Source organism: Chenopodium album, chromosome 10, assembly GCF_948465745.1.
Source record: "Chenopodium album chromosome 10, dcCheAlbu1.1, whole genome shotgun sequence".
In the NCBI taxonomy this organism is placed as follows: Eukaryota; Viridiplantae; Streptophyta; class Magnoliopsida; order Caryophyllales; family Amaranthaceae; genus Chenopodium; species Chenopodium album.
Window position 1 is genome coordinate 10,937,086 of NC_137843.1, and position 14,985 is coordinate 10,952,070.

Below are 14,985 nucleotides of genomic sequence, written 5' to 3' on the forward strand. Positions count from 1 at the left end.
TTATCTAAATTTATTTGTCACATTACTTTATATTCGTGAGTACTTTGTTATAAATATTCCATAATTTATAAAATTACGATAAAGTTCTTAATTACAAGCATATTTGGTTAAATTAGCTAGTCATCTTCAGATTATTTATTTATTTATTTTTTTGAAAAAATTTTTTACGGAGTATATGAAAACAATTCAATGTTAGATATGGCTATGCTTTATTATTTTTTATTTTTTTTTGAAACAAATCAATTCATTAATCAAAAGTCATATGACATCTATAAATGAAATCTAAATTAACAAATACATAAAATTGAATCAAATAAGGGTTTCCTTCATCAAAACTACAGTCGTTGAATAAATCTTGCACGGTTGTACATCTCTCGCACACATTGCTGAGATATACAGATTTTTCGGAGGGACGGTCTAACTATTTGTTGTAGCCGTAAGGATGATCTTCATCTGATTCATTGAACAACTTTGAAGATTTGACAACCGTTTCGATCCCGGACAACTCTTTACCAACAAACTGATAATATGGCAAAAGATAATTACCTTTTTATATACCTCAACACACAAAAAACCCTAAACAAAAACAAACAACAAAACGAACAAAAACTAACGACTCCACCATAAGGCGGCACCCCAATATAGGGAGACGGATGAATATCTGCACTACTCGTGTAGGTTTATTGAAAACAAAATTGCAAAACTAAAGAAAATTAAGGGAAAATGGTCAAAATTAGTCTAATTTATGAAGAAATTAGATTATTTCCGGCCTAAACGACTAAGAATTTGGAGAAACCCTAGAAAAGAGGAGGAGAGAAGAGGAGAGGAGAGGAGTGTGTAGACAAATTTTATATGGCTATGCTTTGTATGTATGAATAAATAGTATTTTCTTGGCTTGGGTGACAACTAGAACTAGGCATGGATCACATCAACACCAAGACCGATTAACACACGACATAAAATTAAAATGGCACAGTCCCACAAGAGTTGGCACTAGCACAACACAACACAATACGAGTGGAAAAAGGTCATTAACTATGCATAAACATCAATTTCAAACTTTAACAGCCCAACAAAGTCAACCTACTTAATAGTGACCAATTTACAAATAATATAAAATTATTTAGGAGCAAATTGACATTAAATTGTACATAGATACAACACAACTTTTTCTTAGCTCATTCTAAAAGCGATTCGCTTGAAAACAAGACCCACGACTACTAAAATGACAACTCAAAGATCAACCGCGGTGAAACCTTTGAGCACTTCCCTCAAAAAAAACAACCGTCCAGCATGATAAAAATGAAAAGGACGAAAATAAAGAAACATGTGCTAATATTACATTTTGGTGGTGTTGCTCACACTACTCAATAACTCAACTACCACTTGTAGCACTGCCTACTCACTTTCCACCCTACGCTAATCTTCCATTCTTCTCACTCTCTCTCTTCTTCACTGTCTATCAATTTCCCCAAATTTCTGACAAACAGAGAGATGCAAGCTTCATCAATGGCGGCGAATTCCTCTATTCCGACACCGATTTACTCCTATTTGCGTCTCAATTTAAGGAGTTTTAATCCTTTGTTCATCAATTTCCGAATTTTGCCGCCATTGAAGCTTTCTTCTACAAGGATTTTCTCGATTAAGAATACTGACAGTGATCAGAAATTGCAGGACCCTGTCACTGATGATCAAAGTATTTCTCTCCTCTCTTTCTTAATTTTTTTTTTATAAATATTTTACTGTTTTTTTTTATTACTATTTGACTGATTTATTGTAATAATAGGCTTGCTAATTTTGGAGTTGTTTAGAATTGATTAATAACCGTGGTTCCAAATTAATTGTCACATTGTAATATTGTACTGGACATATATTAAATTATTAATAGGGTTTCAAAAATATTAAATTATTAATAAGGATGCTAGAGTGCTAGACAATAGACATTTTTTTTGTTCTGAAAGATACTTTATGAATATTATAATAGTTAGATCATTCTCATGCTCACCTTATTGTTTAATCATAGCTATCATATTATAAAGAAGGGCGTGTGTTGGAAAGTCAATCATAGTAAAATAGAGTATATTAGAAAATGTGACATACATCAGTGACTAAATTATCTAGACGTATAAAATCGGACGTGTTAAAAATATTATATGTGACTATTATTTTTCGACGGAGGGAGATTTATCTAGACATGTAACATCGGATGCGTAATGTGTTTGCATTGGGGTGCTTATGGAAAATAACTATAAACAAAATTAAGTTCTATAGGAATCATAGCTTCAACTCTTGAAGAGTAATTTTGATATGCATTCTTAATGAAGAAGATTTGATGCATATGCAATTTCCGACCAGAAGATATATTAATAGGCAGCCGAAATTTAATAATAACTTGAGATGGATTTAAAACAGTAAGAACTTGCTGTTTAATTGAGTTATTGGACATTTTGTTTGGCTATCAATTCTCACCTGCCTGTAAATGGTTCTACATAGAATGCCTGCTGCTGATCACATGTTTGGCATATAGCACTTGCTACTCGCTCTTGCTAGTTTCAGATTAAATTAAAATGAACGTGATTGCGAGAGTTTCTTTTTAACATAATTGAATAGTTGGTGATCGAATCTACTGTATTTTGCAACAAGAAAGTGTTTTTTAATCTGCAATAGACTAATAGGCTTACTAAATTGATGTTTGCTTCGTCGCTTGTACCTATTAATGGTTGCTTTTAACTTTATGCTCATAATATACAGCGGTAGTGTTCATCTTTTGACCTCTGATGTACTTGTCCAACTCTTCCACGTGCCCTGTATTGACTGTTGTTTTCGATGTTCTTGGACATAACTGTTAATTTTGATACTGGATTCTACGCTGCTGTGTCAGTTACAGGTCCTGAGAATTCTTTTGCTCCGGATCCTGAATCAGTTGCTGCAAGCATTAAATACCATGCAGAGTTCACTCCTTCCTTCTCTCCTGCACAATTTGAGCTCCCCAAGGCATTCTTTGCCACTGCAGAAAGTGTTCGTGACATGCTTATCATCAATTGGAACGTTACATACGAATTGTATCAGAAGACAAATGCCAAGCAAGCATATTATCTGTCAATGGAATTTCTCCAGGTTCATTTTGTTTTCTTGGACTATTTACTCTGGAAAATAACTCATAGTCTTCTTTTGTCTTGCAACTGAGAACATCTATGTTTATCATAATATGTACCCCTACATAAGAACTTGGGCAAATGTGCAAGCAGATTTCCAACTATAAATTTTGCTTTGAATAATTGAAAATATCTATCTTGAACTTGTATTACTTCTGATATTTTGTATATTATCAATGTGTTTTTGGTAGTGTAGGGCAGAGCTTTGCTAAATGCAATTGGCAACCTTGAGCTATCAGGGGCTTATGCAGAGGCTTTGAGAAAGCTTGGATATAACCTCGAAGCTGTAGCCGAGCAGGTTCCTTCACTACATTCTATATTTTTAGCATAGTGTTTGTTGTTAATTTCTTCATCCTTTTAAGCTAATTACTTCATAGCAGGAATTTTAACCTCTATGACATGTATACATCACACAGATAACAGTAGGATCTGCTTAGTGCTCAGAGTGATATCTGCATGCATTTTGGAACTTTTGGAATTAGAAGTTCAAAAAGACTTGACTTGATCAAAAACTAAAGTAGAATCCTTGGTGTTTACTACGTTATACTAAAAAAAAAAAATTCCTTAGCGAAGAAATTACAGTGAGAGGAGAATTTATTATGTTCCTGAAGTTTCATACTTGTCTCATGATGGTCTTGTTCCCTGAAGATAGATAACATTCCATTTGATACGAATCTTGAAAAATGCTGATTGGCCTGATTGATTTTCCCAGAAAACAACATTATATTTGGCACATCAATATAATAATTTCACACCCGCACAATATGATGAGATGAAATAAGCACAATGGTACCGTAATGTTTACATGGAGTTTTCAGTTTTTATTTTAATTTATTTATTTATATATAAAAAATGCATACATATTTATCAAATTGTTAAGATAAGGAGATATGCTACCTTCTCAGCATTGTGGTGGGATCTAAATAGGATGATGGATTATGGCCTTGAAAAACAGTCACAGCTGCTGATGATTTGCTTCCATGTATGTAGATAGGACTGACGGAAGATCATCATCTTTAAACTGAAAATTCAAGTTTTCAACAAAACAGCAGAACGTTGTATAAGAGGCACTAGTTAAACTGGCCAATGTGTGAGATACATGTATCTTCTTGAAAATGCTCTCTTCATTTTACTTACTGGGGTCTGTATCAATATCTCTCAGGAGCCAGACCCAGCATTAGGCAATGGGGGACTAGGACGTCTTGCCTCCTGTTTTTTGGACTCTTTGGCTACACTAAATTACCCTGCATGGGGCTATGGACTCAGATACAAGTATGGGTTGTTTAAGCAAACCATTACAAAAGATGGTCAGGAAGAAGTTGCTGAAAACTGGCTTGAGGTATGGAGTACTTGTTCAATTTCATCCTTTTATAATTGTTCCTACTTTGACATAGCTTCAGCTGGAGTGCTTGGATGGCAAGTTATTCATGAGTTCCTTATGAATGACCAAATAATAGGTTCTTTCTTTTTTCTATATAAGGATTTCTTTATCTACTGACTATTTAAGCATCCCATTCAGATGGGTAACCCCTGGGAAATTGTAAGAAATGATGTCTCCTACCCGGTGAAATTCTATGGCAAAGTCATTACCAGGCCAGATGGAACAAAAGAATGGGCAGGGGGAGAAGACATAAAAGCTGTTGCCTATGATGTTCCCATTCCAGGTTATAAAACCAAAACTACAATCAATCTTCGGTTATGGTCTACCAAGGTTCCTTCAGAACTTTTTGATCTACGTGCTTTTAATGCTGGTGAACATGCAAAAGCTTTCGAGGCAATGACTAATGCAGAGAAGGTTTGTAAGAGATTGCTACTTGTTATGTATTACCAACCACAAGTTTGTTCACTGTGTAGCTCTTTGCATCAATAAGCATCCTATATATTTTTAAATTTTTGTAGTTGTTCAATCTGCTAATTTCATTATTGACATAGATTTATTTTTATGAAGGAAAAATGCAGAAATGTATTTGAACCCACTGTTTCAACTACTTGATGCTTTCTTGACGTAATTTTATGTTTAATCACTAATAGCTCTGTAGTAATGTACAGTACTACAAATTCACATAGAGTAAACAACTCTGTAGTATTTAGTACATATTCACATAGAGTAATTAGCTTTCAGACAGCTGTGTGGAAATCTAAATCCTGTACTATCAATATCTGTGTTTTTAACCCAACAGTCGGCATAATATTTTCCAATCTACTTACAAACTATTCTGTCTTATGTTTTATACTCAAGCAGATATGTTATATACTATATCCCGGTGATGAAACACTTGAAGGAAAAACTCTCCGTCTGAAGCAGCAATACACATTGTGCTCTGCTTCCCTTCAAGATATTATTGCACACTTTGAGAAGAGATCAGGGCATCCTGTAAATTGGGAAGAATTTCCTGAGAAGGTTGCCGTGCAGATGAATGACACACATCCAACACTGTGCATCCCAGAGCTCATCAGAATATTGATGGATGTTAAGGGTTTGAGCTGGGATGAAGCATGGAGTATAACACAAAAGCAAGTCTTCTATTTGCCCTCTTCATTTTTAATTTTTCCTTTTCAGAATAATTTGATTGTGCATTGTCTTAGGGGGTGGTAAATTACCTTGTGCATGCCTAGCAACAATAAACCAATATCTGGACGAAATGGGGAATCTAAAGTAGATGGGTGGGTGGATTGGAAAGTGATAGTTATTAATCTACTAGGTTTTTCTTAAAATTTACTCGTTCTGTTAGCAATGATTCACCCTCATTACAAAACATGCATAGTAGCACAATCCTTATTATTCTCTGACCTATCCTCCAGGACTGTTGCATACACAAACCACACGGTTCTGCCAGAGGCATTAGAGAAGTGGAGCTTGGAACTCATTGAAACTCTGCTCCCTAGACATGTTGAAATTATAAAATTAATTGATGAGGAGGTAATTCTAAAAGCATTATCTGAACATGACATAATATTCACTGTCCTTGTACAGATTATCTTTTTATGTACTCTAAGTCTTGCTTTCTCATTCCTTTCTTAACAGCTTATAAATACCATAATAGCTGAATATGGAATCAAAGATCTTGGCTTGCTTCAAGAGAAGCTAAAACAGATGAGAATAATAGACAACATAGAATTACCTGCATCCGTGTTAGAATTGCTCATTAAACCACAAAATGGCTCCGTTATGACTCCAACTGTAGAAGATCAAGCTCCTAGCAAAAATGAACCTTTGGAAGAGAAAGAATCATCCGAAGCACTTGAGAAGCCGGTAGAACTGAAGGATGAAACTGAAGTATTATCTGTTGAACAGAAACAGCAGCCTGATTTCAAACCAGACCCAAACCAGCCAAAGGCCATTCGCATGGCCAACCTCTGTGTGGTTGGTGGACATGCAGTCAATGGAGTTGCTGAGATACACAGTGAGATTGTAAAAAATGATGTTTTTAATGATTTTTATCAGGTGAATAGCACAAAAGCACTAATGTACATTTTGTCATACGATGTAAATGAAGCAATACTTTTCTGACCTTGATGACTGGTTTTTTTTGTTGCAGCTGTGGCCTGAGAAATTTCAGAATAAAACTAATGGTGTTACCCCTAGAAGGTGGATACGCTTTTGTAACCCTGCACTGAGTAAAATTATAACCAAGTGGACTGGATCAGATGACTGGATTTTGAAAACTGAGAAGCTCGCTGTACTAAAGAAGGTAAATGCAAATAGCTTTTTCTTGAATCTTGATGGTTAGATTGATTACATCATCTCAAGTAAATAGGACTTTATTAATTCATTTGCATGCAGAAAATCACACTAAATATATACCGGGAAGGCTCTTCATCAATAAAATATATTAATTGACTCCCTGCCTATGGGTAGCTCCATTAGCTTCATCTCTTGCAAGAACAAAGTAAAGAAAGGACTAACTAGCCAGATGACAATTCTGGACCATGAAGTCAAACTCAATTGTAATCTCACCATTCTGTTTCATTGCATCCACCAACATAGAGTCATTGCACTATCAGACTTGAACACATATTGAGATAATACAACATCAATTTCCCACTTAATAGTCATGTGAGTTTGCATGCAGTCATACGAGCACTTCCACAACCCTTACTTCATAGCACCCACTTACTTTGCTGGAGCTGCAACATGTGAGTTCACCCTTATCGCCCCTTGCGATCATACCCAAACCTGTGGTTCCTTCATTTTATTTATTGCATCATGCCATCATATAATTCCTTTCAGTGCACTCTGTAATCTGCATACTTGAATACATACCACCTGCCTTCATAAAATAATATCATGGGGGCCTTATAAATGGTACCCTAAGATAGTGGTTAGAAAATTGTGACAAACAATGATTATATCATAATAATTAATATTTATGACCCAAAAAGTCTGAAAGTTATAAGATGAGGAAGGAAATACAATTGGGATCTAGATATTCGTTGAGATTATTACCTAGGAACATGGAATTCAAATGTTATCCTACCTGTCATATATCATCTCAATATACTTCTCAACTCTTTATAAAGCTCATTATGCTAGTCTGTAGGAGAACAATGCATTGCTATGTGTGGCTTGCATTGCAACAGAGATTATCAATCACAAGATAGAAAAAATAAGAAAATGATTTTCTAGCAACCTGTATAAGTGTGTTGCATCCATCATACCTCTAATTATCCCAAAATCACTAACATTTTATTCAAATGTGGAAATGCCCTTGTTCTACAACACCTGCCTCAACAGCCTTCAAATGGATATATGTTTCACTTCTGTAATGAGTCGGAGGATGCCTCTTATCCTGGATTTCTATGAAAATTATGTATATTGCTCCAATGTAGATAGCTCAAGCTAATTGTTGATTTCTTTTGTCATGTTCAAGAAAGTGCTGCTAGCTGCATGATTCAATTTTTGTTGTTGTCTCCAGTTTGCTGATAACCTGGAACTTCAGTCTGAATGGAGGGAAGCAAAAAGGATCAACAAAATGAAGGTTGCAGACTTTTTGAAGGAAAAAACCGGATATCTTGTGAACCCAGATGCAATGTTTGATGTGCAGGTCATTTTTAGATGATGGAAGTATTTAGTCATTAATTTATTTTGTAGCTCTAATGTTCTTTTTGTTTTTACTGAGAAACAGTGATGTATGTGATAAAGCATGCATTAGAGTTACTGAATGTCTCAAATCTTGTGAAACCTCTCTATATCAACCTAAGCAATCTGAAAAATTGTTTATCCTAGTGGATGTCAATCCCCTATATATGTAAGACTTGTTAAGTCTTTTATCTGGAAAATTACAACTTGATTCCATCCTAACCCACCAATATGTATTGTCGTATTAATTATAAAATGCTCAGTGGTTACGCGCATGTGTTAGTGATTGTTTTCAAGATTGTAACTTGGTTCTTTTCTCAGGTGAAACGTATTCACGAGTACAAACGTCAACTGTTAAACATTTTGGGTATTGTTTACCGTTATAAGAAGATGAAAGAAATGACTCCTGAGGAAAGGGCTGTGAGATATGTGCCTCGAGTGTGCATCTTTGGAGGCAAAGCATTCTCCACATACGTCCAAGCCAAGAGGATTGTGAAATTCATCACAGATGTAGCTGCCACTGTAAATAATGATCCTGAAATTGGTGACCTTTTGAAGGTACTGTTACAAGTTGTTCATTTATTGTTCCAAGCATTCATTGTTTTTGTTCATTCTGCATATGCAGTCACATCATCATATGGACAATTAGACACACAGTACTTTTTAAAGCTCCCTGAACCTTGATACTAGTGGATTTTACAAGCTAGATCATTCAAGTGTTCAGTAATCCATGCCGCTTTAGCTAGTGAAAAAGCTATATGCTACGGCATCCAAGGTCATAAAGGACTAGTACATATTCATATTAATCTTTTGAGTTTATTGGCCTGTGCTTTTGGATTTATATGTGAATATTTAAAAATGGATCATTATAGTGTCTTTGCTTTTCTTTTTGGAGTAGTAGATGCACCATGTTTCTAAGATTGAGGGTGATAGGTAAACTAGAAATAGCCTTACTATTATTACAGGGATGAATTATGCTCATCTGACCTTCCCTTCACCCGGCCCAAGGCAGAAGCCTTTTTTGAGCCATTGGGAATTGGGATGATGTAGTATAATCTTGAACATTGGCAAACTGGCAGTTCAAAGTCATACAGGCTCTTCACCTGCTATTAATCTTCTACTTGCTAAGTGATCAACTTAATAGTTCTCATCTTGTCAGTGTTGACTATGGATACACTGTATTGATCATTTTCTTATATCTGATGTTCTCTTCTCTCTCTCTAACTCAGTTAATTACCACCAACTTTCTTTTAGGTTGTGTTTGTTCCCGATTACAATGTTAGTGTTGCCGAAGTGCTTATTCCTGGAAGTGAGCTGTCCCAACATATAAGGTAATTTGATTTCACACCTCTTAATTGATCTCTGAAGCTCTCAGTTCTATTTTATGAATACTCAGTAAGATCATATAAAGTTTTTTGTTGGGAGACCGGGGATGGGCAAGCTTCTATTGGTCTCCCTAGCTCAACCTGCTACATGAATAGAAGATCTTCATAAAGGTCTATTATTTAATCACTAGCTAGCCAAGCATGATATAAGAATATAAGTTGGTTTATCTCGTCGTTGTTCAGCCATTAATGCGACATCCCAAAAGATGATGTGTAAACTTGTACTCTCGTGCATTTTTTCCGTTTGTTCCACTCAAGTACCATTGAATTTTTTTTCTACGAGAATTTGAAAAGGATGAGTGGGGTGCAAGAAAAGGTAGATAAGATAAGAGTAGGCTAAGGGTGGAAAAAAAAAAAAAAAAACAACACTACAGTACGAAAGGTGGTTAGAAAATAACGGGAGTAGTTTATATTCTAGACTTCTAGAGCTTCTCGTTGGAAAAGTCCCCATAAAAGCAACCAATTATTCAAATAACCAAACCGATTACCTGTGGCACTGTATCTTTTACTCCGTAGCAATTGTTTCTGAAAAATGAAAATCACTACATATTGTTGGTCCAGTTGACAGTTATGTTCCTCGGATTCCTCAAGTAGCCATGTTAATTTTTAAACATATCGAAATGGGTATGGACACTTGACAACATTTTGGACCAAAATTACAGAAATTTTTTCATTAACTATTCAAGTCCGACATTTGGATAAGTACAAAATTAATAGCTGCAAGTACCTAATTAATAGCCGCATAACATTGGTTGACAACAGTCAATAATAACCTTTGATGTTTCCTAATGATAAGTTCTGTGGGGAATGTGGCGACTTTCAACCTCCTATTTTCTCGAAGGACGAAATGTACTGCTGGAATCAAGGCCAGTGGAAACAACAATATGAACTCTGATGTGCCCCTTCAATCTTGCCTATATTAATTTCCCATCTTAATGTACTGACTGAACTCTGTTGATGTATGAATCTTCAGTACTGCTGGAATGGAGGCCAGTGGAACCAGCAATATGAAGTTTGCGATGAATGGCTGTATGTTGATTGGCACTCTTGATGGAGCCAATGTCGAAATAAGGGAAGAAGTGGGAGAGGACAATTTTTTTCTTTTTGGCGTTGAAGCTCATGAAGTTGCTGGCCTTAGGAAAGAAAGAGCTGAGGGAAAGGTAAAGTAGTGCATACTAGCATATACTAGTATCTTTTTGTTCTTCTGATCATATATGTTAATTCCCTTTTCCATTCAATATCACTAATATATATTGATTTTTAATACTACCATTGGTGACTTATCAAGTTTCTCATGGAAAAGAATATGGCAGTAGTTTTAAAATTCTTGGAGATCAATTTTCAAGCAAGTGATTTGTTTCTTAATTTTGCAGTTCGTGCCTGATCCACGATTTGAAGAAGTAAAGGAATTTGTAAGAAGTGGAGTATTTGGTACATACAACTACAATGTGTTAATGGGTTCACTTGAAGGAAATGAAGGATATGGCCGTGCAGATTATTTCCTTGTTGGCAAGGACTTCCCCAGCTACATAGAGTGCCAAGAGAAGGTTGATGAGGCATACCGTGATCAAAAGGTAAGTTTCTACAATTATGTAATTGAAAGCAGATCATTTCTAACAAGCAGCTTATCAGATAGAGGCCATAAAATGGTGTTACCCTGCCTGATCAAGTCAATGATTTTCTCCATAAAATGCACCCATAACAGAAGTACAAGAACAACTTTTAACACTTATCTGGATTTGAAACATCTTTTGTCATGAGTGGATAAGATCAAACATATAACTAAACTCTCCCCTTCTCTTAGAAAGGTCATGAAATAACAACTTAGTCTATGCCTTTCCTATAAAGCTTTACCGTGATCAAAGTTTTGTAGGGGATATAAGATTGTGTCTTCCTATCCTGCCACAGAAACAAGTCCTGTGAGACATTATACGACTTGTGATTATGGTGAGACTTTCCAAAAAAATTTCTGTTCCTCCCAATAGCTTTAAAAAAGTCCAATCCCAACTTATAAAATTTAGAAAGGTTGTGGTGTACTTAAAGAGGTGCGGTGGTATATTAAATGTTTGTGATGTATACCCTCCGCTTGGATTATGTAATCAACGACTATTTTAGGATGTTTAGAATAAGTTGCCACATTTCCTAAAATAATAATGAAAAATCCTATAACGAAATCACAGGAAGATGACAAAATGGCTTATCTATTGTCTGTAAATTCACGTCATATTCGAAAGGAATTGTGATAATTTTCAGACGGAGGGAGTATATGTTAGTATATGGTTATGGTGATATAATCGTGTGACCTTTGTGATGATACCTTAAATATGAGATATCTGTGGTGGTATGGTGTTTGGTGTAGAAAATTCAGATTTGTCATTGTTGAGGCTACTGATATATATCAACAGAAATAATTAAATTTCCATGCTTATTTCACACCACCTGTATCTGAAATTATGAAATATGCTGGAAGCAGAAATGGACTAGAATGTCAATCTTGAACACGGCTGGTTCGTACAAGTTCAGCAGTGACAGAACGATTCATCAGTATGCCAGAGACATATGGGGGATTGAACCTGCTATCCTGCCATAGACGACATCGTCAATTGCAGTGAAACACTTCATCTGTATTAGAACATTTATATTTAGTGTAGATCTTTAGAAGTCATATTCGATCTTGTTCTTATATTTTGATCAAATGTTAAGTAGTAGTAATGTAGTATAGCTGTAAAACTAGGAGGCAATAATAAATACTACGTATAATTTATTAATTTAGGGGTGACTTCTTACTTTTAAGATAGCTTAATAGCAATATACTATATGGATTCGGGTACTAGTGTTAAATATGGATATGTGTCCAAGTGTCCGACTTGGTAAATTGTGATTTATTTATTATTTTTATGATTTTAGCCCAACATAAAATGTCAGAGTGACGATACTTATGTATTGAGTGTTGAAGTCCGACTGGGATAATAGAGGTAAAATGAAGAATTTGAGCAACATTAATAATTTGCACACAACATAAAAAACTTTTCCTTAGAAAGGTGTCGTAAAATTTAATTAATCAAGGTTTTTACATGATTGTACATTAGTTTTAGTTCAAATATACCTAAGTCAAAAAGATGCCTTTTTATTTTTCTTTTTTACGTTTTGAGAAAATTTTTCTTTTTTACTGAACACAATGAACAAGTTTATTTGTCACACGTATCAAATCTGTAAATTGCCTTTTTGCCAAGATTAAGGCTCATTCTCATACGATTATTTTTAGTTCGGCTCTAATAAATTCAGTTCGATTCCTAATTTCTTTCTCTTATAAAATATTCATTTCACTTCAGTTCAGCTTTAATAAGTTCAGTTCAGATCAGTTTTAATAAATCCAGTTCAATTCAGTTCAGTCAATGACAACAGGCCCTAAACATGCAATGACTTTTTTATATACGGAGTAAAAGGCATGGAAATGGAACCTTTGTTCTTTTCTCTTTTTTCAATTTTTTATAAAAATAAAGTAGAAACTCTGACAATAAGCAATTGCGAGCTTATCCCCTTTGGCAATGGCCACATATTTTTTTTTCCATGTGGTGAGTATCTTTGTTGCCCTAATAAAAATTGATAATAAAAATTATTAATATTTTAATTATTTTTATTTTAATTTTGATTGTTAAGTAGTTTAGAAAATATTATTTTTATAATATGATAAATTGATCGAGATTTATAAAGTTATGCTCTTTGTTCAAAAAAATTATAAGCTAAAAAGTGATTTTTGCAACAAATATCATAATAGAAACAAATGATTAACCCGACATAATTTGATTATGTACCAAATTTCAAACAGGATAAACAAGAAACAACCGGCGAAAAAAAGGAAAAAACAAGAGGAAACGGACTAAATAGGAAAGCAGGAAATAAAACGGAGGATGATTAACTATTATTTTGATAGAGAGAGACTACCAAAAAGTGCACCTTTCCATATGGTTGTTTAATAAGGGAGGGAAAATGGGTCATAAGATACTGCAAACAATGTTAGTGCAAAATGCAAAGATGAGTTGATAAGTGATAGATTATGGTAGGTTCATGCATGGTATCTTCTTCCTTTTAAATTTGCACTGTTTAGCCTGAGTGTGAGCAGTTAAGATACTATAAATGATAATCCATATATATATATATATATATATATATATATATATATATATATATATATATATATATATATATATATATATATATATATATATGGTAGTGTATGTGTCACTTTCTATTGGAGCTTGTCAATGAAAAACACAACCTGGTTGTTGCTTCAAGAATTATGACATTGTCCACTAATTACTGTATTAATATTAATCATTACCATTCCAAGGATAAGAACTTAATTATTTTCGGATTAATCATGATTTAAGCAATTAAATAATTTTTTGTCTATTCTTCTATGCCGAAATCGTCTTTTGGTTTAGAGTTCAAGATGTCGGTAATTATCTTTTATCGATTCTTGTACCATACAACATGTGTATTAAATGGTTTACATGAAAAAGATTTATAACCTATTTTTTTTTATTTGAATTTATTTTGATATGACTGAAATCAAACCAGAATGAATTCATTTTGATTTATTTTTAGACAATGAATTCATTTCAATTGATCTAAAAGAACAACATTTTACCTAATTGTCACCTTGAATATGGAGATAATTAATCCATTAATTTTTGAAATTAGTTTTAATGTGATTTACGGTAATATTTATGATAATTTGAGTGGCTTTTATGTGATTTGAAATAGATAATATATTTGTGAACAACTTTTTGACCTTAAATTAAATGTTGACAAATGACAATCAGAGAATGTTTTGTGATCATAATTTTTACTATTATTAAGATATCTATCCAAAATAAGAGTCTTCGTGAAATTCGTTGACATGGAAATGAAAAAGGTAATGCCCATCAAACATTTGCTTTTGTTGAAACAAACTAATTACCTACTACCAAGATTCAAAAGTTGATTAGATAAATTAAAATGTTGATAAGATTGGAAATGTAAAGACGAAGAAAGGTGCATATTGATAAAGTCTATCTAGACACTAGACAGACATATATGATGGTTATTTCTTTTCTAATAACTTATCCTATCCCTTGAGTTGATCCTTTCACAGAAATAGTAAAAAGTAATAATCCATAATTATTGATCAATTATAATCTAAACCGTATCCTAAGTCCCTCAGTCAATTTAATTGTAGTTGTTTGACTGAATTTTAGATTATCAATATAATTATGTTATTGATTGTGATATGATATAAGTAGTAAAAACTCCATCGGTCTTAGAAGTGAAATATCCAATATGTATGTAGTTCTAAGATTGCCAAATCAAGGTGGACTTTTGA

The 14,985-nt window shown here is 34.0% G+C and overlaps 1 protein-coding gene across 2 annotated transcripts; it reads left to right on the top strand.

Moving 5' to 3' along the window:
* Positions 1-1,374: 1,374 nt before the first annotated feature.
* Positions 1,375-12,453, top strand: LOC145562232 (alpha-1,4 glucan phosphorylase L-2 isozyme, chloroplastic/amyloplastic-like). 2 transcript variants are annotated; one of them, XM_081622440.1, is made up of 15 exons: positions 1,375-1,696; positions 2,882-3,117; positions 3,352-3,453; positions 4,318-4,494; positions 4,675-4,950; positions 5,398-5,669; positions 5,958-6,075; positions 6,181-6,600; positions 6,695-6,847; positions 8,072-8,200; positions 8,557-8,793; positions 9,490-9,566; positions 10,594-10,780; positions 10,994-11,194; positions 12,094-12,453. In XM_081622440.1, the coding sequence occupies exons 1-15, from the start codon at positions 1,495-1,497 to the stop codon at positions 12,208-12,210; spliced, it is 2,904 nt and encodes a 967-aa protein (XP_081478566.1). In that variant the 5' UTR covers positions 1,375-1,494; the 3' UTR covers positions 12,211-12,453. The 2 variants fall into 2 exon arrangements, with proteins under 2 accessions (XP_081478566.1, XP_081478567.1); XM_081622441.1 differs by having other exon boundaries at positions 2,888-3,117.
* Positions 12,454-14,985: the final 2,532 nt, after the last annotated feature.